The following is a 22,156-nucleotide window of genomic DNA, read 5'->3' on the forward strand; positions in this document are numbered from 1 at the left end:
AATAATCGAGTAAAATGCATGAGGGAAGTGTATGTCGAAGGAGATACACAAACAAGTATAAACACATAAGAAAGCATATCAAGGATGATACTTAAATAATGAAATAAAACAAGTATTAACACATAGAGAAATATGTCAAGAATAACACATAAAGAATCGAACAACGAAACAAGTGTTAACACATAATAAAACAAGCATTAATGCGTAAGAATAACATGTCGAATATTACACATGAGTAACATACATGTTTAAAAGAGCATAAATAAGTAACAAATAAAGTATCATGTAGTAGTCCAAGCAAAGCATACGAATAAGGTTCTAAAACTATAGACTAGGCTAAAGCATTCCTACTTTTCCTAATTCCCTATAGTTATGGCTCTGATACCAATCTGTCACACCCCAACCAATGGCGGAAACATCGGGATGAGACGAAGTGTGAAGATTGCTCGAGACATCATAACGCTATTTGTGACAATAATTTAATAATCCAAATTTCATTTCCAAAATAAATTGTCAAAACATTACAAGAAAAGCAAATAACAACATTGTTCAACATAACATAAACAAAATTGATACAACACTTTAAACCTAAACGTCTAAGTGAGTATCTAGGCATCTTTGCTATCCGTTTTCATTTCATCATCATCAACCTGTAACATGTTTAAAAATACAATTCAATGCAAAAGCAAAGGCGAGTATACAAGTTTGATACGTACATAGCAAAAGATAAGTTTGAACAATTCCTCATAGCAAGCATGTGATTCAAGATAAACATTTAAACATGGCATGTGTCTAACATATCAAACCAAGAAAACGCAATATGCTCAAGACATAACCTCAAGTTTACGGGCGGGTCGTTAATCCTATAGCGCTACATATGTCAAGGTTTGGCTCGTACGAAGTTAATGATAAGTTCAACACATAAGAATAACCCAAGTTTAAAGTATCAAGTCATCACGTATACAAGCATGTTATAGGAACGTTCATGTGTTTAACAAAGTGTTCATGTGTAAGTTAATAGGTAAACATGTTACACCCCAAAAGTGGTAAAAGTAAAAAGGTGGAAATACGAGTATACTCACAAAGTTTGCATATGTTTTCCGATTATCCAATTGTTGACGAGTAGAGATTTAGAGTCCGAATGTATAAGGGTTAAGGTTCAAGTATGTTTAGAGTCGAGATTCGGTGTTTAAAACAACATAAAAATAAGATATGAGAATAACATGGAAAATAATCATTTAGTACATATGATGCTTGTTCTTGACACTAGGAAACTCGAAGGAGTTTAGATGTTTTCATGGAACAAGGTTCCATTAGAATCGTGACAAGTTATCATAGTCTAGGATGATGTAATCTAGTACCCCGACATATGAACACTAGTTCATCATCAAAGATTCGATTATTCGAATAATATATTTAGGTTATATAATATATGTCCAATAGTTCAAGCATGAGGTAGAAGATTAAAATCTTCATTTTGGTACCTCTAAATGTCATAGAAGTCATGTAGGAGGTAGGAAGATCAAGTCTTCCATTTAGGCACCTCTATGTGTTCACCACTACACTTGATGTAAAAAAAACAACCAAGGAGGGTCATGAACATACAATAAAGAATAAGAAATATACACACTAACTAAGAGAAATCATCAAATCATGTGAGGATTGTATGTTTGGACAACCCAAGTTGTTCCATAATCACTCATGTATCAAAGACAAAGTTTGACATGACTTGTGGGTTAAAAACCCTAAACAAAACACCAAGTTTATGAGGTTTAATCCTCTGATTTTAAATGTCTCAACCTTGTTTTTAAGCTTAACCAACCATGGGATAAGTTGTAAGCATTAGGACATAGGTATGAGATGTGTTGGACACAAGTTGCATAGGTTTAAACAAGTTTTTGATGAACATAAAAACAAACAGAAAGTTTATGGACTATTTCGGGGCATTTCCAGGTCTGATTTCTCCAAGGAGAAGTCTAGGAATCGAACCCCATGATTATACAAGCAAGTAGGAAAAAGAATCGAGTGAATCGGATAAGAATTGAGTGAGTTATGCTCATTTTCGTGAAGGGGTGTCAATCTACTCGAACCCTTGCTTTCAGCTACGGTTTGGTGGATGTTTTGTGAGTTTTTAGGGTTGCAAAAGTGGTAGGGAGGCTGGTTATAAGTGGTATTTATAGGGGGAAGGATTAGGGTTTCAATGGGTTGGGCTTTGGAAGTGTTTAGAAGGGGTTACACCTTGAAACTAGCCCACAAAACCCAACTATATGGGGCTGAATTTTGCTGAATTGGGCTGCCATATTTCTTTATTTTTTTTATTTTTTTAAAACATTATAATGAGTAATTTTGTTAATTAAGTTGTGTAATAATATGCAACAATGTTTCCCCTAACTTGTAACAAGGTGAAATATGAAATAAAACATGATTTAACTAGGTAAAAAGTGTAATGTACAAGTTTTATTTACGAAGCAAGTTCCGTATTTTACAACGATTACGATGAAAGAATGGTTATAAGAACACAAGATTTCCAAAGATAGAATTTCACGTAAGGTCTCTAAATGTAGGAAGTTTGAAAACGCAGGGCGTTACACCTAAAGCGAACAAAAATCATTGCTGCATTTCGTTTCTTGCTGGAAATATGTAAATAGAAAGAACGATTACGCCCTAAATGAATGGAAACGATGCAAAAGAGGGATGCATCTTACGAGCAACAAGTGATAGCTGTGGTTTCTTGCCGAAAATCGATGGAAAAGTTATGAGCCAGTCTTAGGGTTGGGACTTGAAATAACAATGGACTAGTTTCTTTTGTGTGTTGTTAATAAATCAAAATTAATTCTCCGACCAATAGGGAACGATATTTAGTAGGGTTGTTCATGAGCTGAACGAAGCCATGTCACACCCCGACCCGTAGCGGAATATTTGTCGGAGTGAGATGATTGTCCATAGCTCATGACAACTATTATAAGTTTGAATATTTAGCATCCAAATTAAATTGTTGCACATAACATAGAAATGTCCAAAAATAATTCATACAATATCCAAAAGTTATAAGTTATGAACAAAATCCATTGAATTAACTAAGACACATCCTATGTGTCTTCAACCTTCAATCCACACATACTTGTGTACCTGTATCATGTGTAAAATAATTTTGGGTCAACAATAAGTTGGTGAATATATAGATCTTAGTTTTAGAGAGTAAATGTTTTAGTTTATTCATTTATAAAATAGTAACATGCAACTTTAAGTATTTATGTGATATCTATAATCATCAACAAATCCAACAATACCACAATTTCCAACAATTCACCACAACCACATATGATAACAAAATAGGACATAATTAAACAATGATAACGAAACAATATGAGATTCATGCCCTAAAGGGCGGATCGAAATGGTGGCGATTCCAAGTTCAACCCATAGCCATGACGAACCGGTATATGACACAAAGCCTGTAACAATTAGGTACAAGTATATGAAACATAAGACACAAATAAACGTAACACAACGATACTTTGATTTGCATGTTGATGATAAGAAACATATGAAATAAAGGACATATGATACACCCCAAAAGGTTTAGGTGATAAAAGGGGAAATAAAATATCTACCCATGGGTTGCGTTTGCTTGATCCTGTTTTAATCTGCATGAGTGATAAAAAGAGATATTCCAAAACAAAAGTCACCCTAACGAAATAAATACAAAAAAAAAACACTAAACAACTAAAACATCGAAACCATATAAAACTAGGATTTTGACCCGCCGCGCGTTGCGGCGCGTTCAAACTTAAAGTAACTTGAATTTATACCTTCAAATATTTGACCCGACTCGTTTTCGAATAAAATCTTTTATGCATTCAAAGTCTTATAATCATTCGTCTATATATATATATATATATCAATCTAAATTCTCTCCTGTTATACTTATTTATCCGACCCTTGGTCATTATCACTATTCACTCAAGCACAATAGAATCTAATGTGTTTGTCAATAGACCAAGTATCCTTTGTGGTCGTACTTACATGTGTGTGCATATTTACTTATGTATGTTTGATTGGTTCGGGTTTGTTATGCTCATTTAGCCCACACATGTCATACGATGCAAAAATATGATCAAATAAAGTATACAATAACATTCAATAAAAATCCAAAATGAGTTATATGCAAATCAAGAACAAAACTATAACAAAAAACACAAAATAGTTTTTATGCACTTCAAGAACTTGCCAACATCTGCCGTCTTTCCTAGAGTTCTTATTATTTGTTATTTTAGTGGCACAATCATTAAAGAACGAAACTCATTTATCCAATCCTAAAATCCCAAATTGAACTAAACATAGACTAACAAATTTCATGAAGATTATAGTTACTTTTCGAAATTAACTCAATCCTATCATGACTGTTATCCGAGGATGAATTATTTTGTTAAAAACTATCATCAGATTCATCATCATCATCATCTGAAGAAACCAACACTCGAAACATCCAATGAGAATGAATTGTCTTATTCATCATAACCCGTGAACCTGATCTTGCCTTCTTGGTCCAATGAAGAAGAACCCATCTACATCACCCACGTTCTGAATGATCTTCTTTTAAATTTATAATCTTGAACCCCTGAAAGATCAGTTGTTTGAACTTTGAAATTTGAAAACAAACTCAAGTTTTTAACTTTTTGGTGTACTTTGCTTTAGATTAAAGTGAGAGATGAGGAGGATTTAAAGGCGTTATTAGATAAGGGTACAATTGGGATAAACATGATTATAGATACAAAGAGAAGATTCATTTTCTAAAATTTTCTTCCAATTAAATAAACTAATTATTCTATAATAATTCACAGTCAAGAATCAAACTTCATACCAAACCCAAATCAAGCTTTAATTTTTTCAAGAAACAATAACACGAACGAACAACCTAGTTCAAATATCAGCACAACCTAACCATCTCTCAAATCTTCCCTTCGTAAATCCTAGATATTCATACCATAAAGCATTTTTCATATCAAGATGAAGATGAAAGATAACATCCCTTTTGAAATCCAAGATGAAATCATGAAAAGCTTCCTGTGAGGACGTTGATTCAGTTCCGATAGGCCATGGCCGACCTCCTTTAGTATCTCATCTCTGACCTCCTCCCTCTCTTTATGCTTCTCTCTCTAAAACTCTTTCTCTCTCTATCTGTGTGTGATGTATATATACGTATGAAGAATAAGGAAGAAAAGGACAGAATATGAGTGAGGATCAAAACTGGCATTTGTGAAAGTTAAAGGATTGCTTTTGTCGGTGGGAAAACCCTACCGACCTTTGTCTTTAAGATTATATAAATAAATAAATCCTATATTTAGGGCTTTTGTCTAATCAAAATTTATAATAATATTATCAACACTATCAATAAATTAATATTTTCAACTAGATAAGCATGGTGACATACTAATAATTTAATATTTAAATGAAATACAATATAAGTTCATTAGCATGGTAATCAACCTTCAAATATGTCATATGTATTAAATCACACTCCTAACTACATGTAAATAATAATCAGTTTTTTTTTGTAATATATTATAATGCATTTAAAATATAAAATATTAAAAGTAAAATTATTCGAGCTAAGTTGAGCTGAGCAACCAAGTGAGCCAAACCGAGCCAATCAGGTTCTTTACAAGCCTAGCCTCTAAGCTCACTTTCTCACCAAGCCGAGCCGGCTCGGCTAAGTTTCAAACCGAGGCATATCGAGCGAGCTTTTTTCGAGCAAAATCCGAGCGAGCTCTGAGCCGTGAGCTTTTTGGACAACCCTATATATATATATATATATATATATATATATATATATATATATATATATATATATATATATATATATATATATATATATATATATATATGAAAAAGATATGTTTTTTTTTTCTATCCCAACGAAATTTCATGGCTACACATATTTCCATGAACATATAGCAAAGAAATTTAGTTTGATGAAAAACTTTTATCAACCAACAAAGAAATTTAGTTTGGTGAAAAACTTTAAGCAACTATGTTTGTCGCTACACGTTGATATATTGCTGCGAAATAATTTTGTTGCTAAAGGGTTCGTCGTACAAAGCTTTCTTGTAGTGTTCACCGTTCAAGGAGCCTAATCGACCACCTATGACCTAGTGGTCTAGTGATATGGTATTCCCCCCTTCCCCTCCACCACACACCATCACACACAAAAGTGATCCGAGTTTAAATCTTTGTAAGTGCAAAATTATGTGATATTTAGGTGTAAACAAATATTGTTCAAAAATGTTAACATAATCGACCATTAATGTCCCTATTTAGCCTTAATTAAGTAAAATTAATCCCATTATTATTATCCCTAAATGACCTTAAATGATCATAATTAGATATATATTAATTGTCAAATTAATATTTTTTTTAATAGTAACGGTTACTCTATAATTGTTAAATTTATTTTGTGAGTGCAAATGTGATTGTTGGGTTAATTTCTATGGTTTAACATGTTTAATATGATATTTTTATTGATCTTTCAAGTTCAATCCAAATTCACTATCCTTAACACTAATTTGTTACTTTTGTCCAATTAAGTTTAAGGATATTTTGGTTCTTTTACACATTAGGGTTGTTTATATAAATTACAAAGTTCTTTTAATATTAAAGAGACGATTCATGTTATTATTGAAGTCTTTATATTATTTTGTTATTTTCAAGATTATTATTTGACTAAATACGTTTTAAATATACAAATATAATTATTGAAGTTTTTATATTATTTTGTTATTTTCAAGATTATTAACTGACTAAATACGTTTTAAATATACAAATTTGTTTTTTATAAATGTTTTTTAAATCTTTTTTAAAACCGTCATTCTTTTTTAAACCATTATTTAAAAAAACATTTATAAAAAACCGATTTGTATACTTAAAATGGATGGTTTTAAAAAAGGTTTATAAAAAACAAATTTCTATACTTAAAATGTGTTTTATTAAATAATAATTGTGAAAATAACGAACTAATATAAAAACTTAAATAATTAAACAAATAGTTTCTTTAATATTAATAGAACTTTGTAATTTACATATACAGTCTCAAAGGGGTAAAAAATCAAAATACCCTTACCGGACAAAAGTAACAAAGTTATTGGTAGAGGACAAAACTATTACAAAATGCAACCTAGAGTGCGATATGTTATAAGATTTCATTTTAAGCTAAAATGGTTAAACTTAGGGGCTGTTTGTTTTTGCTTGAAACGTCTGCAAGGAGCTTATGTCTGCAGGCGGGCAGACATAAGGCTATAAAGACTGTTTGTTTTTTAAAATAAAAAAGATCTTAAAAGTGCTTTTATTAGCTTAAAAAAAAGCCCCTATCTAATATCTTCACAAACCCTCAGATCTTCAAACACATATCGCTCCCAACTACTCGTTCCCTTCTCCTCCGCCTCCACAGATCTGCTCCGACGCTGGTGTTCTCTGCTCCGGCGCTGCCTCTCTCTGCTCCGCCGCTGCTGTTCTCTGGCCGGCTCTGTTGTTTCCCGCCACACATCTCTTCTCCATTGCTCATTCGAGGTAAACCCTAGCTTTTGGGAAACAAGAAATTGTTGTGTTTTTCTTTCTTAAATGCTCTTATTTTATGCTATTATTGTGTCGTTGGTCTTGAACAAAGGAATATCATTCATTCTTGATGATCTTTTTTAACCAACAGTGGGTAGGATTTATGGCTAGTAGTTGAAACTTGGAGTCTTGGATGTTTATGGGATTTATAAATATATTACAAACATAATGGCTGTATAGTAATTCTTGGAGTCTTGGATGTTTATAACTTGGAGTCTTGGATGTTTATAACAGTCGAGGTAAACCTATGTTCATTATAACATATTATACAGACATCTTTATAAATAGTTTATAATTTATATATCACCTACATATATAGTAATTCTAACTCGACTAGATCTATGTTTCTTACGATTCGGCGATTTGGTATAGGTTCAGAATTTTTGTAATTTATGGCTGTATTTTTTGTAATTTATGGCTACGTTTATTGTAATTTATGGCTGCGATTGTATGTTGTTTGTGATTGAATTTTAGATGGAAACTAATGATGGTCGACAACAATGGACGCATGAGGCTATCAAATGCATGTTAGAAACATGTCTTGAAGAAATAGGGAGAGTAGGTAGAAATGGACAAAGCTTGCGTAGAGAATCTTGGGGTAGGGTAGGAGCGAAACTTAAGGAAGAGTTTGGATTTGATTTGAATCAAAAGCAAATTAGAAATGCTTTTGATACCATGAAATCAAAATATGTAGGATGGTGCTATTTGAGAAACAAGACTGGAAATCTCTACAACCCACAAACAAATATGTTCACTTTAACGCCTCAAGAATGGGATGACTTTAAGAAGGTGTGATTTTTAGATTTCAATATCTTGTTATATATTAATATTAATAAGAATAATGAGAATAGGAAAGTATTTATTATAGTCCCTATTAATTTGGCGCAGGGTCACCCAAGGGCAATGTCATTGAGAACACGACCATTGCCTCATCCTGACCTTTTCATAGCTGTGTTTGAAGGCCTTAGTGCAACTGGTGGTAATCAATGGACATCCACCCAAACATCCGGGGTTTCATCATCACCACAAGTCCAAACACTTCAGATAGAAGGTGCTAGTGTTCATTTAGAAGATGATGATGGAGACTCTCATGAACAAAGTTTTCCAATGGGTGATGAAGATCCTATCAATAATGAGGGACCTAGTGTTCAACCCAATGATGATTCAGAAGTTAGGCCCAAGAAAAAGGCTAAAACATCTAAAAACTCCATTACCCTAGATGACTTGGCTAGTGATATGCGTGATGCACTTAAGCATATGGTGAAAAACATGGAAGGACCATCGATTGATGAATGCTATGAGAAGTTGAAATCAGTTGGGTTAGAGCCTATAGATCCCTTGTTTTTGGGAGCATTTAACATCTTTGGTCAGTCAACATACATGAGACAAGCATGGATGACATTGCCATCAGACCCTGAGGTGTTGAAAGAGTGGATTAAGATGACTGGGACGACACTGGGGATGTTTAAGTAGGGAGGGATATATGTATTTGTTTTTGGTTGTTTTGGTATGACATTATGTGTGTTTGGTGTAATTTGAACCATTATGTGTTTTGTTTTTGGTTGTTTTGGAATGACATTGTCAAACAATTATGTAATTTGAACCATTATGTGTTAAGTAAAATGGTAGTTTTTGAGTTTTTTTTTTGTTTGTTTTTGACAGGTTTCTCATGGATTATAATCAAAGGTTATTGCTCCTCATTGTGATGTTCTTTTATCTTAGATACTTTTGGCCGAGACATCTTAAAAGAAAAAGAGATAATACTTCGGTTATGTCTGGGCACCATTTTACTTTAGAGTTGTTGCAAGGGAATGATACGCAATGCATTGAACTCCTACGTATGTCACGTGATTCTTTTGTTCGACTTTGCACACATTTTAGACTAAAAGGTTGGCTAAAAGATAGTAAACATGTATCCCTTGAAGAAAAAATGGCTATGTTTTTGATGATGCTTGGTCACAATCAACGTTTTTCTGTTGTTAAGCGTAGATTTCAACACTCGAAACAAACAATTCATAAGTATTTTCATGAAGTATTGTCAAGAATGATTGAGTTTGCTAAAGAGGTTATTGTACCAACATCTTTTAATCCTAATCCAAATATTCTGGGGCATCATAAGAGATTACGAAAAGTTTTTAAGGTACGTTATACAAATACTTTTGTGATTTCCTTCCACGTATATTAGTAACTATTAAATTCTACATAGGGAGCGATTGGTGCACTTGATGGTACTTTGATACATGCTATTGTCCCTGTTGAGAAACAACATTTATACAGAGGAAGAGGAAAAGGCGATTGCTATCAAAATGTTTTGGCCATATGTGACTTCAACATGATGTTTACGTTTCTCGTGGCCGGATGGGAAGGAGTGGCACATGATTCTAGAATATTGTCCGAATCTTTAACAAATGCAAATGCACCATTTCCATTTCCTCCTCCGGGTATATATCTATGATTCCAACTTTATTTTTTATATTATATAGTTTGAAGATTGAATTGTTTTATTCAGATAAATATTATCTATGTGATGCTGCTTATGCACACACTCGAGGCTTTATGGCACCATATAGAAATGTGAGGTATTGGCTTGGAGATTTCCGTCGAAATCGTGCATTAAACGACAAGGAAAAATTCAATCACGCACATGCAAAGCTTAGAAATGTTATTGAACGTGCGTATGGTGTATTAAAAGCACGTTTTCCAATATTAAAGAAAATGGCTCCCTTTTCGTTGGTTACGCAACGAAATATTACCGTTGCATGTTTTGCGCTTCATAATTTTATACGGAAAGAGGGTTTAAGCGATGACCTTTTTGATGAATATGATCACCCAAATGTACACCTTCAAGATGGAGATGAACATGTACAAGATGGTGGTGAAAATAGGGAAGAAGTACCACGACATGGAAGTTCGGCGGACCGTGAATTTATGAGTCAACTTCGAGATCAAATAGCACAAGAACTAATGCAAAACAATGTACTTTGAGTTTATTTTACTATTTTTAGGTTATTGATACTTGGTGCTATTATGGTTTTTTTATGTAACTTGAATGTTAAATGACTTTTATTAACTATGATAAGTATGATAGTTAAATAATTTTCAGCTTATACAGACGATATCCAGATTATAAAACAAACAGTATTATATTTTCAGCTTGCAGACCTTCAGACCATATCTTCAGTTGCAGACATAAAATCAGCTGAAATCAGACTGCAGACAGTTTTTGTCTGCAAAAACAAACAGCACCTTACTGAACCACATAGGCCAAAATGATAATTTACTCTCTTACAAACTTTGAAGTATGATGTGCAACTCTTCCTCCTTTCACCCTTTTCTTTATTTTACTTTTATTTTTCTCTGTACCTTTACCTTTGTATGACATTTTTATATATTAGATTTTTAAAAGATTTAAATTTACTAATACACCCCATATTCCTTTTAATTCTGTTTTATTATAACTTCTATATATTTTACACACACTTTTTAATTCTTTAATACACACATCGCTTAGGAATATGACTTGCCATACAAAAAATAACATTCAAATCAAGATATGTGTTAGGTTTTTTTTTTTTTTTTTTTTTTTTTTTTTTTTTTGAGTAAACTGACATTTTGGTCCCTGAGGTTTGACGAGTTTTGTCACTTTAGTCTAAATTTCAAACCTGTTGCCATTTTAGTCCATGTGGTTTCGTTTTGTTGCCATTTAGGCCCAAATTTCAAATTTGACCTGATTTTTCAACTTAAAACATGGTTTTTTGTCTTTATCCTCAAGGGCATTTTGGTCATTTTAGGTTTATTATAAACTAATATTGATTAACACCATTAATATATAAACCCCACCATCACTGAAGATCCATTTTCTCAAACAATCACCACCAAATTAAACCTCCATCTTCTAAAACAATCACCACCACCACTGAAGATCCACCACCACCGTCGCCCTCACCGCCTCCACCATCACCGCCGCCACCCCTGACACCCTCACCTCCTCCACCTTCACCTCCTCCTGAATCGGATTTACTGTTCTTGTGAATCACCTCTGTCAATCACCACCACCACTGAAGATCCACCACCACCACCGTCACCCTCACCGCCTCCACCATCACCACCGCCACCCCGACATCCTCACCTCCTCCACCTTCACCTCCTCCTGAATTGGATTTATTGTTCTTATGAATCACCTCCGTCAATCACCACCACCACTGAAGATCCACCTCAGCTACGCCGCCGCCTTCATCTCCAAAACCACCTCAGCTACACCGCCGCCTTCATCTCCGCCGTCGATCTGACGGAACCCCTTCATCTCGGCGGTTTCTTCACTGTTGATTTAACAGGTTTGGTCGCCGATTTGATTGTCGGAGATTTTGAAGCCATAGGGTTAGGACAATTTGCTTTGGCGGTGGAATTTTGTGGCTGCTTTGAGTTATGTGAGGGTTTTTGATGGTTTTGGGTTTAGGAGGGTTGGCGGCAGTGGGATGGTGGTGTTGGCGGCATTGGGATGGTGGTGGTGGGGATGATGCGGTGGTGGGGGTGGTGGTGGTGGTGTGGTGGGGGTGCTTGTTGTTGTTGTTGTTGTTGTTGTTGTTCTGGCAGTGACATTATTATTTATTAAATTTGTGTTATAATAAATCTAAATGACCAAAATACCCCTGAGGATAAAGAAAAAATAAGGGGGTTTAAGTTGGGGATTCCGGCCAAATTTGAAATTTGGACCAAAATGACAACAAAAATGAAACCACAGGGCCTTAGATGCAAAAAGTTTGAGATTTAGAATAAAGTGACAAAACTAGCCAAACCTCAGGGACCAAAATGGTAGTTTACTCCTTTTTTTTTTTTTTTTTTTGATGAAAGCATAATCATGACTTAGTCATGCAACATAACATACACAAATGTCACATCTGGAATTTTTGGCATACGGGTCATACTCAATCCAAGGCAACTCATATGAATTTTCCTTTTTATTTAATTTCACTGCATGGGGCCTTCAAACTTTAACCATAATATACTTGTTTGACAGGTCGTATCGGAGATTGCTTGATGATGACTTGGTCCCATTGTATCAAATCGGGTGGTGGAGAAAACATCAACTACGTTTACTTGGACCATTTACTTCTACAATCTGCTTCTTTTCTCCGATACTTAAATGGCTTAGACCCACATAATCCCGAGGAGCAAGCTCAGATGAAGAAGCTATACTTATTGTTCTTATACTTTGGTGTTCTTACCTCAATCTTGATAATTTCTGCAGCAGTGGACACCATAACAGTAAATCAAATCATCAAAGATGGAGAAACAATTGTTTCATCTGGTGAAAATTTCGAGTTGGGTTTCTTCAGCCTCGGCACTTCAAAGAATCGGTATGTTGGAATATGGTACAACAAGATGTCTACTTGCACAGTGGTGTGGGTTGCTAACAAAGAAACTCCACTAGCCAATACATCTGGTGAGCTCAGAGTTAACCAAGGTGGACTGCAACTGTTTAATGGTAACAACACGGTTATCTGGTCAACAAATTCATCTGGATCTGTTAGTTTGGTGGCACAGTTACTGGATACCGGGAATCTTGTTTTACGTGATCAAGGGAATTCGATCTGGGAAAGTTTTGATCATCCTGGAGACACTCTTCTCCCGGGAATGAGAATCGGTATAGACTTGGTGACAGGAAAAGACAGACACTTGACATCATGGAAGAGCGAAGATGACCCGTCTGCAGGTCAGTTTGTTCTCCAGGTGGCTCCAAATGGGTATCCACAACTGTTTCAGACGCAATTGAATTCAACGTCAAGATTTGGGCCATGGAATGGTGTTACGTTTAATAGAATGCCTGATTTCGGCGAGAATTCAGTAGAGTTTGTATTTAACGAGACAGGCAGATACTGTGAATATAAACTTGTGAACAACTCAATTTTGTTCAGGATGCAATTGAAGCCAGATGGAACAACTGTAAACTGGAACTGGATCAATCGCACACAAAGTTGGGGAGTATTTTCATCTGCAACAATTGATAACTGTGCAGCTTATTCCATCTGCGGCCCCAACGGAGAGTGTAACATTAACAACGCCCCTGCTTGTAATTGCCTGGAAGGTTTTGAACCACGCCGCCCTGATCAATGGAGCATAACAGATTGGTCGAGTGGGTGTCAGCGGATAGAACCGTTAGCATGTGGGCATGGAAATAGTTTTCTGAATATTTCAGGGGTACAATTCCCTGACACAAATCACTCATGGTACAATCAGAGCATGACACTTGCCGAATGTGAAGCGGCATGCAAGAGGAATTGCTCGTGTATGGCGTATGCTAATTCAGATATCAGAAATGGAGGAAGTGGGTGCTTGCTATGGTTTGATGATCTAATGGATATACGCGCAGATGGTGCAGCCCAAGCACTCTACATTAGAATGCATGCCTCTGAGCTAACAAGTAAGGCTTAATTTATATGGTAAACTTCTTACAAAATGCTCATGATTTATCTAATATTAAATAATAACAAGACGGTTGTGTTTAAAACTATATATTCATTTGGTACAGCCCGGGTACACGATACTAACAACAAGAAGAAACAAAGGATCATATTGGTCGTGTCAACTTCGCTTTGTTTGATCCTCGTATGTCTGATACTAGCACTTTGTTTTGCACGAAGAAAGAAGAAAAGATCTCACAAGACAGTATTAGGTGATCACTCATTCAATCCTTTTTTGGGCGGAGGGGTTAAAACTAGAATTCAAGTAAAACACACTCACATTATCCAAACTTGTAGGTCCAGTGCCAGAACATGATGAGAACTATACCGGTGAGACTCGTAAGGAAGATACAGGGCTGTCATCTTATAGCCTGCCCATCATTGCAAAGTCTACTAACAACTTTTCTCCCGATAATAAGCTCGGTGAAGGGGGGTTTGGTCCGGTTTACATGGTAATATTATTAAAATATATATCCGAGTTACATTAAAATTTAGGGAAGATTACATTTAACATAATCAGAATCTTTAGGGCGTGTTGGAAGATGGACAAGAAATAGCTGTGAAACAACTGTCAGAAACTTCAACACAAGGGCTAGATGAGTTCAAGAATGAAGTTAAATTCATTGCCAGACTGCAGCATAGAAATCTTGTAAAGCTTCTTGGATACTGCATTCAGGGAAAGGAAAGAATGCTGATATATGAATACATGGCGAACAAAAGCCTTGATTCGTTTATTTTCAGTTAGACACACAAATTTTCACTAGCCATACATAGTGCAATCTATTATTTTCCTACTAATTTAGTAACTAACATTTTGGCAGATGCATATCAAAGTCCAACGCTTGATTGGCCTCATCGTTTTCGTATTATCCATGGGATTGCTCGAGGGCTTCTTTATTTGCATCATGATTCACGCCTAAGAATCGTACATAGAGATTTGAAAGCTAGCAATATTTTGTTGGATAAGGATTGGAACCCAAAGATATCAGACTTTGGTCTTGCAAGAATGTTTAGTGGACATGAGACTGAAGCCAATACCAACAGAGTGGTTGGAACCTAGTAAGAATAAAAATTTCTGATTTGATTGCATTATTTTCATTTAAAATGCTCATTCCAAACTTCTTTTAAGTGGTTATATTCCTCCGGAGTATGCACTACACGGGCATTTCTCAGTAAAATCAGATGTCTATAGCTTTGGAGTTTTGATGCTTGAAATCGTGTGTGGGAAGAAAAACCGAATATTCTCTCAAGACGAACACCATCATACCCTGATTGGACATGTAAGTTTTCGTTTATGGACTTTTCTTTTGATTTGGGAGATCAGTGGATTGAAAGCAATGTTTTTGGATTCTTTTATACATCAAAAATGTTTTCTTAGTATTAGCTCACCCATTTAAATAAAAAGTTCTTGTTTTTGACATTACTTAGGCATGGAGACTGTACAAAGAAGGAAAATCACTTGAGCTAATGTGTCCATCTTTGGGAGCCTCATGTGTTGAGTCTCAAGTGCTGCGAACAATACATATTGGTTTGTTATGTGTGCAACATCATGCAGAAGATAGGCCAACTATGTCTTCGGTGGTTCTCAGGTTAGGTAATGAGAATACTTTGCCTCCACCTAAACAACCCGCATTTTTTGCTGAAGAAGAAATGCCAGAACTTAGATCTATCTCGTCTGGTCCGACATTGGATTCTGTTGATGAGATTACTATAACTCAGTTAGAAGCTCGATAACAAGTATATTATATCTTGTATAGATGTTCAGTATTGAATTGTGATAGGCTAAATCTATCATATGTTAGAATCACAAAAAGAAGATAAAGTCTTGCACGCACATAAACCATTTATTAAATCTAGTGTACACGGGCTAAATCCAATAGTATAGATGTATTAGACCAATTAGGTTCATGTTTAATTACTATGTTCTCTAAGTCATTGTACGAAAAAATCCAGGTTTCAACCTTTTATGATCATAAAACTATACGCAAGAGAATATATTTCAGTTTTTGATTTGGTATTAAAGCTCTCAAGAGTGTGATACGCTTCCACCATCTTTTCTTTCCGCAATAGACGTCTTCGGCAGCCTGTCACCATTGTAGGAAATACTTTTAAAAAGGAAAAGCTTAGAGGGAATCTTTTCTATGATCAGATATGAATAATGTCATATATGAGCAGGCTCCGTAAGATCTAGTTCATGTCACTTTCGATTATTTACTAGTATAATGCATTCATTTACTCCGCATTGACAAAGTCTATGATACAATTAGAATGAAAAGAGGGTCTAAAGAAGAACATAGAATAGGCAATATTAGTAACATTGGCTAAGCATATAGAACCAAAATGGTTGATTTGTGAATTAATTCTAACTAGGGTTAAGACCCTCCCGCGTTGCGGCGCGGGTACATCGTAAACATTGAATAGATTAGTCCAAACGTTATATCATGCATTAACCATATGAAAACACACATTTCGACGTATCCAGTTGAACTCAACGTAACCTGTATAAGCATTGTGATTGGATCAAACGTAAAGTAAATCAAATTCATATCAAACAATCATAACGTACTATATGTGACCCAACTCATACATAGAGAACGTAACGGGAATGAAGGAAAATATGCACATGTAATCGAAAGAGATTAATTAGAGCTTTCGAAAAAAAGGGAGAAAAAGAAACCATAATTTGACTCCACTCGGTTTGAAACAAACTTTACGAAACATACATAAAATAAAAACGAAAACATATTATATTTGACCTCAATCATTTCCCAAAAAAGTTTACGTCGAAACGTAGAACAACTTGAATTTATACCAAAATGTACATAAAAATATGCACGTAAAAATGGTTTCTTTAAACGAAAACGTATTATATTTGACCTGACTCATCTATAAAAAAAAGTTTACGTCGTAATGTAGAACAAATCATATTTATACATACCCGTAAATAATTGCACGTAAAAAATAGTTTTTAAGTAAAGGGGTAAACCGAAACAAAATATTACTAAAAAATTTAATAGGTTAAAAACCATTGTAAAACCGTGCCAAATAGCACCAATGCCACAACGACATCGATTCTCAACATCGTAAAAATTAAATAGATAAAATGGTAAAAATTACACCGAACGAAAAGCAGACTAAAATCGTTGAACCACGCAGACCCGTTACAGTGTGTTAATGCGAAGAAATTAACCAGAAATGTATAACGTAGAAAATAATAACTTAGTCGATCTAGGACCCGCCTGTTGCGGCGAACTTTTCAAAAGGGAAAAGTGGACGCGTTGCGACGGGTCTGTCAAATATGAAAAAATAGAGCAAAAAACGTTGAACCTGACATGCACGCTACGACATGTTAACTCACAAAATGTAGAACGAAACGTAAAACAAAAACTTGCGAAACATAAAAAGTATGGGGACCAAAGTTGTAAATAATAAAGTGTTGTGTTAAATTATAAAGGATGAAAAACTTTGGGTTAAAAGTAAAAAATAAAAGGGGTTAAAATAAAAAATATGAAATGTTTGGGTTAAAAGTGAAAAATCCTTTTTTTTTTAAAAATTCCCCAAGTTTGAGGTACAACTCTTAATGCACAAAAAAGTTGCTTCTTTATAGTGTAATAATAATTCCCACTTGATGAATTAAAAAAAAAAGGTCCCAAAAAGATGATGATCTTATTTGATCAATGTACATTAATTGCTAACATCAAGAAAGAAATAGAATAATTGAGAATCCTGAGTAATAGGCCACACCACTAATGTAACTCTAGAAAATATAGATTTTTATATTTGTTTATATCTTTGGATAATCCTATTTTGAGTAAGGCTCTCTCTAGATGAGATTCTAACAAACACTTCAATTCAATATAAATAGAATCTCTTACCAATACAAAAATGTATAACTGCCCATGAATCTCAATTGCGCTCATATTCATCATTTCATCAATGTAGGAATTCAGTTTTAGCTTTGTCCCTTTCTTATCAAAAGGCTCCTTACTTATACCAAGGTGGTCCGTTTCATAAATTACAAGGATATGTGGAGCTTAGTATGTCTGTCTAGAAGCACACGAGGTAGGATGGGCGGTACGTTAGATCTGGTATGGATTGAACATGGTCGGTCGTTGGAGTTGACGACTCTCCGGAATCATGGCTTCCTTTTCTATGAGATTTGAAGGGTTGTAGCACAAACTGTAATTTTAAGTAATTGCCCAATAGATCCTTTATCAATCTATATGAAAAAGAAATCACGTAATGAAGTGGATTTTTAATTGTACAATTGATACTTCGAACTTGGAACAAGCATGAAGAAATTAACAATGCTTCTTTATCCTTTGAATTTTTCTTTCAAGAAATAATACCTTCTACCAAGATATTCATTGAGGAAGCGGAAGCCATTTTGGTCAGGAGGAACAGAAGGAACATATATATACTTTAGGAACAAGCAACATAAACAAATTGATCAACATTTTCAAAAAAGGCGGTACTCAAGCATTTAATATTCAAATCATTCAAAATTTATTTTTTGGATACCCAAATGTAAAAAAAAAAAAATATATGGAAAAAAAAGTGTCCAGTGGGATTTGAACCTAAACTACAGGTTTTGAAGACCTCTGTCTAATTTGAGTCTTAGACAAAGTGTTTTGGTAAAATCCTAGTTAAACGTAAGGGCAAAGTAAACATAGAAGAGGGTGTTGATCCCATGTGGATGGTTTGATGACTAAAGATCTCAACAAAGTATTATAGTTTGTTTAAAAAGAGTGATCAATACTACACACTGAAAATGCGTGTGTTGTATTGAATCAGAAAATGAATTTTACCAACAGAAACAATTCAAGATAACACTTTCTAGTTAAGGCCTCTTAAGAAAGTGTCTTGTCCTACCATGTATGGAGTAGAAGAATCTAGATGATTCGGAGATAGTGCCATATGCAGCGGCGGACCCACATTGGTGCCACCGGGGTCCCCGGACCCCAATCTTTTTAAAAAAAAATAGTAGATTCGGTATATTAAATTGTATATGGACCCCATAAATAAAATTAGGTGGACACCATACAAATAAAAAGGAAGCTGGTGTATTGGTAAATCTCCCTCTTTTCCACCAAGAGGTCATGGGTTCAATCCTTGATAAGCTCACTTTTCTTATTTTTTTTAGAAATCTAGTTCAAACTTCACTTTAACTCGACCCGCACGAGGACCGACCCGAAAATAGACCCCATTGAAATAAAATCCTAGGTCCACCACTGGCCATATGAGCAGTTGCTTTAAAGACAATATGCCAGTCCATGAAGGGATTGGTGATGTGGCAATTTGCATGAAAAGCATGGGCCAAGTTGGAATCATTAGACAAGTTCTGATAAACAAACCTGAACCCAACGTGCAAACCCGAACATTGGACAGGTAAAGGGACATGTATTTGCCTATATATATATGATTAGTTTTAAAATAAGATCATTTAAACATCTTCTCGATAATAAAATATAATACTAATTCACTAATTTTTAAGTTTTATATTTATAATTTCCTTTGGTAATAAAGTTACACACAAATTAAAATACTAAAAATGTATTTAGGCCAAGTAAATTTAACATCTAATATTAGACAAAAATTGAAATAACCAGTTCCAAAACCATCTCACTGTTGTTAGGTATCGGATCAGAGTAGACTCAAGTAGAAACGAACACACACACACACACACACACACACACACTAGCATAAGATAAATAATGCGAGAATTTACATGGTTTGGTCAAGGTCTAAGGGTTGCAACGAGGGTTTCACTTTTATTAGATGCTAACAACTGTTTACTAAATAACATAGACAACAATTATATCATAGGTATATATAAAACAAGATTAGTGTTAACTCCTTTGTCAACAAATTAACTAAGTGGGCCTAAAACCTAATTAGTGCCAGTTGCCCTAATTAATTAGGGTTAGCTGTCAAAGCCTACGAACCCAACAATCTACCACACGAAGGCTTTTCATAAACCATAAAGTTCATCCAAGTAAATCCATCGCTAGTAACTTCAGTAATCTTCAGGTTCAAGTCTTATAACCCTTCGGTTCCAAAAACAAATAAAGACTCTAGTCCTCCAAGCCTTCAGTTCCCAAGAACAAGCTAAAAGTCTAGTCACATCCAAGCCACCTAGTTGCAACCACACCTCTCATCAAGTACCTAAAAGACAAGTTGAAGCTCCCACAAGCTACACCCAAAGAGTCTTATTAGACCCAACCGTGATTGAAACTGCCATTGACTCATTCTTATTCTCAACCGGCTTGTAAGATCCATCAACTCCATACCACTCTACAATTATGCAAACTATTTTCAGGAGAGCATTTTTCTTCATTCGGAATCTTCGTCTTTAAAACCCAACGGTTCTTCGTGCTTGGACCTGGAACACGGCCCGTGCTCCCACTATCACCAAATCCCCTGACTTGCTTAAACTCTAACCCCCACCCACATTCAACTGACATTCCCGAAGTACCAGGATTCAAGTATGCAATTTGAACCTTATTTAGCTTACTAGATTCAGTGAATCAGACCTTATGTTGTACAGGAACGGCTACTCCCTCAGGAGGTACCTCAACTAGATACAACGATCCTGTTTATCCAATTGACTAACATAATAAGTTTCTTTGTTAAACCTGGAATTACCTTGACATTCTATAAATTTCATGTAGTGCCCAGTGGAGTCATCAGATTGACATCTCCCATACGTGTAACATGAACATGGCGTGAGCCAATCGTACCTTTCCAAAGTCTTTTTTTTTTCAGATTCACTATCGTCTCCCGCTGTACAAGGTGTGAAATAAATAACAAGAATCCATAGCCCAAGAGTCTGTAGACTCTTCACAACAAACCAATACATCACCATCAGATTCTCCACTGACACAACATTGTTTACATGCTATTTACCATCCTCTTTCTGCGAACCAGGACACTAATTTCTAACATGTCTCTTTTCACCACAGTTCCAACATCTCACATTCTCACATTCTTTCCAACTTTAGACAAGCTTTTGCCATGACTCGCACTGCTTCTATTAAATTTTCTGTCATGTAGGGTCCACATGATTAGATTTAACCTGGTTAATGTCAAATGACAGACGATGCAAGGTTTAAAAAAAACGTAAAGAATGATACTTGTCAATTTGGCAGGTAAAAAGTATCCAATAAAATGAAATTTGATATAAATAAAAAGGACAAGAGATGTAATTACCATAATTTTTAAATTTAAAAATAATATTAAAAAATAATTTTCACATAATATCTTTGAAACTCATGTAAAAGCTATTCAAATAAAAAAAATATTTTTTGTAAAAAAGATTTTTAGCCTTTTAAACTATTTTAAACTTTTCTTATTTCTCAAATTTTTTTAATTAAATTGGCTTCTACATGTGTTTACATGTAAAAATTTCGAAATAAATTATGATTTTTTACATGGTAGCTGGTTTCCCATTTTTTATGGTTTCCTGCCAAATCTCAAACTATATATATATATATATATATATATATATATAGGGAGCCGGTAAAATAGAAACCACCTTCAGTTGTAAGAACCATGTAAGAAAAACCATGAAAACCACTCTCCACCAATCATATTCTTCCAACAAAAAGGGTAATTTAGTCATTTACCCCAAATGTCAAATCTATACCTCTCTCCTCAATTAAAACCATCACATTTTCAATTTGTCAGGCATACAATCATTCAGTGACACCTAATCATCTACTACATTATTCAAACATGCAGTGCTAACTTGTACCTTGAGCATACACGTTTGCAACCTCCATGAAAATACATAATCAAGCTATTAAAAGGAGACCCAGTTCATTAAATCATACAGTTTCATGTTCATTAAATCATTTAAAGCTCACAATTTCCGTATCATCCATATCAAATCACAAGATTAAATCATATATACTCTTATCCCCTATGCTTCTCATGACTTCATCAAAATGGATTCTAGCATCAACTCATCAAGCACTCAGTTTATTCCTAAGATCATTCAAAAAAAATCATCAACTGGACATCAACAGGCATTTTTCATAACATCTCATTCCTATTAAATCATCCTAACCATATCAATAGCATAA

At 34.7% G+C, this 22,156-nt stretch overlaps 3 protein-coding genes across 3 annotated transcripts; all 3 read left to right on the forward strand.

Moving 5' to 3' along the window:
• Positions 1 to 8,196: 8,196 nt before the first annotated feature.
• Positions 8,197 to 9,215, forward strand: LOC110895557. Its single transcript, XM_022142882.2, has 2 exons — positions 8,197 to 8,400; positions 8,500 to 9,215. Exons 1-2 carry the CDS (start codon positions 8,287 to 8,289, stop codon positions 9,082 to 9,084), a joined length of 699 nt encoding a protein of 232 aa, XP_021998574.1. The 5' UTR covers positions 8,197 to 8,286; the 3' UTR covers positions 9,085 to 9,215.
• A 440-nt stretch (positions 9,216 to 9,655) lies between these two features.
• Positions 9,656 to 10,704, forward strand: LOC110895558. Its single transcript, XM_035974965.1, has 3 exons — positions 9,656 to 9,751; positions 9,818 to 10,052; positions 10,121 to 10,704. The coding sequence occupies exons 1-3, from the start codon at positions 9,656 to 9,658 to the stop codon at positions 10,594 to 10,596; spliced, it is 807 nt and encodes a 268-aa protein (XP_035830858.1). The 3' UTR covers positions 10,597 to 10,704.
• A 1,945-nt stretch (positions 10,705 to 12,649) lies between these two features.
• Positions 12,650 to 16,080, forward strand: LOC110895556 (G-type lectin S-receptor-like serine/threonine-protein kinase At4g27290). The gene is made up of 7 exons (XM_022142881.2): positions 12,650 to 14,032; positions 14,141 to 14,284; positions 14,370 to 14,524; positions 14,602 to 14,812; positions 14,894 to 15,131; positions 15,202 to 15,352; positions 15,501 to 16,080. Exons 1-7 carry the CDS (start codon positions 12,652 to 12,654, stop codon positions 15,804 to 15,806), a joined length of 2,586 nt encoding a protein of 861 aa, XP_021998573.2. The 5' UTR covers positions 12,650 to 12,651; the 3' UTR covers positions 15,807 to 16,080.
• Positions 16,081 to 22,156: the final 6,076 nt, after the last annotated feature.

This window comes from Helianthus annuus, chromosome 7 (assembly GCF_002127325.2).
Source record: "Helianthus annuus cultivar XRQ/B chromosome 7, HanXRQr2.0-SUNRISE, whole genome shotgun sequence".
NCBI classification, from domain to species: domain Eukaryota; kingdom Viridiplantae; phylum Streptophyta; class Magnoliopsida; order Asterales; family Asteraceae; genus Helianthus; species Helianthus annuus.

Bases quoted from the DNA above. Each gene is read 5' to 3' on its own strand.
- LOC110895557 (XM_022142882.2), top strand. From the start codon at position 8,287: ATGAAATCAAAATATGTAGGATGGTGCTATTTGAGAAACAAGACTGGA. The intron at 8,401-8,499 runs GTGTGATTTTTA...AATTTGGCGCAG, and splicing joins AATGGGATGACTTTAAGAAG to GGTCACCCAAGGGCAATGTC.
- LOC110895558 (XM_035974965.1), top strand. From the start codon at position 9,656: ATGATTGAGTTTGCTAAAGAGGTTATTGTACCAACATCTTTTAATCCT. The intron at 9,752-9,817 runs GTACGTTATACA...AATTCTACATAG, and splicing joins GATTACGAAAAGTTTTTAAG to GGAGCGATTGGTGCACTTGA. The intron at 10,053-10,120 runs GTATATATCTAT...TGTTTTATTCAG, and splicing joins ATTTCCATTTCCTCCTCCGG to ATAAATATTATCTATGTGAT.
- LOC110895556 (XM_022142881.2), top strand. From the start codon at position 12,652: ATGACTTGGTCCCATTGTATCAAATCGGGTGGTGGAGAAAACATCAAC. The intron at 14,525-14,601 runs GTAATATTATTA...CAGAATCTTTAG, and splicing joins GGTTTGGTCCGGTTTACATG to GGCGTGTTGGAAGATGGACA. The intron at 14,813-14,893 runs GTTAGACACACA...ACATTTTGGCAG, and splicing joins CCTTGATTCGTTTATTTTCA to ATGCATATCAAAGTCCAACG.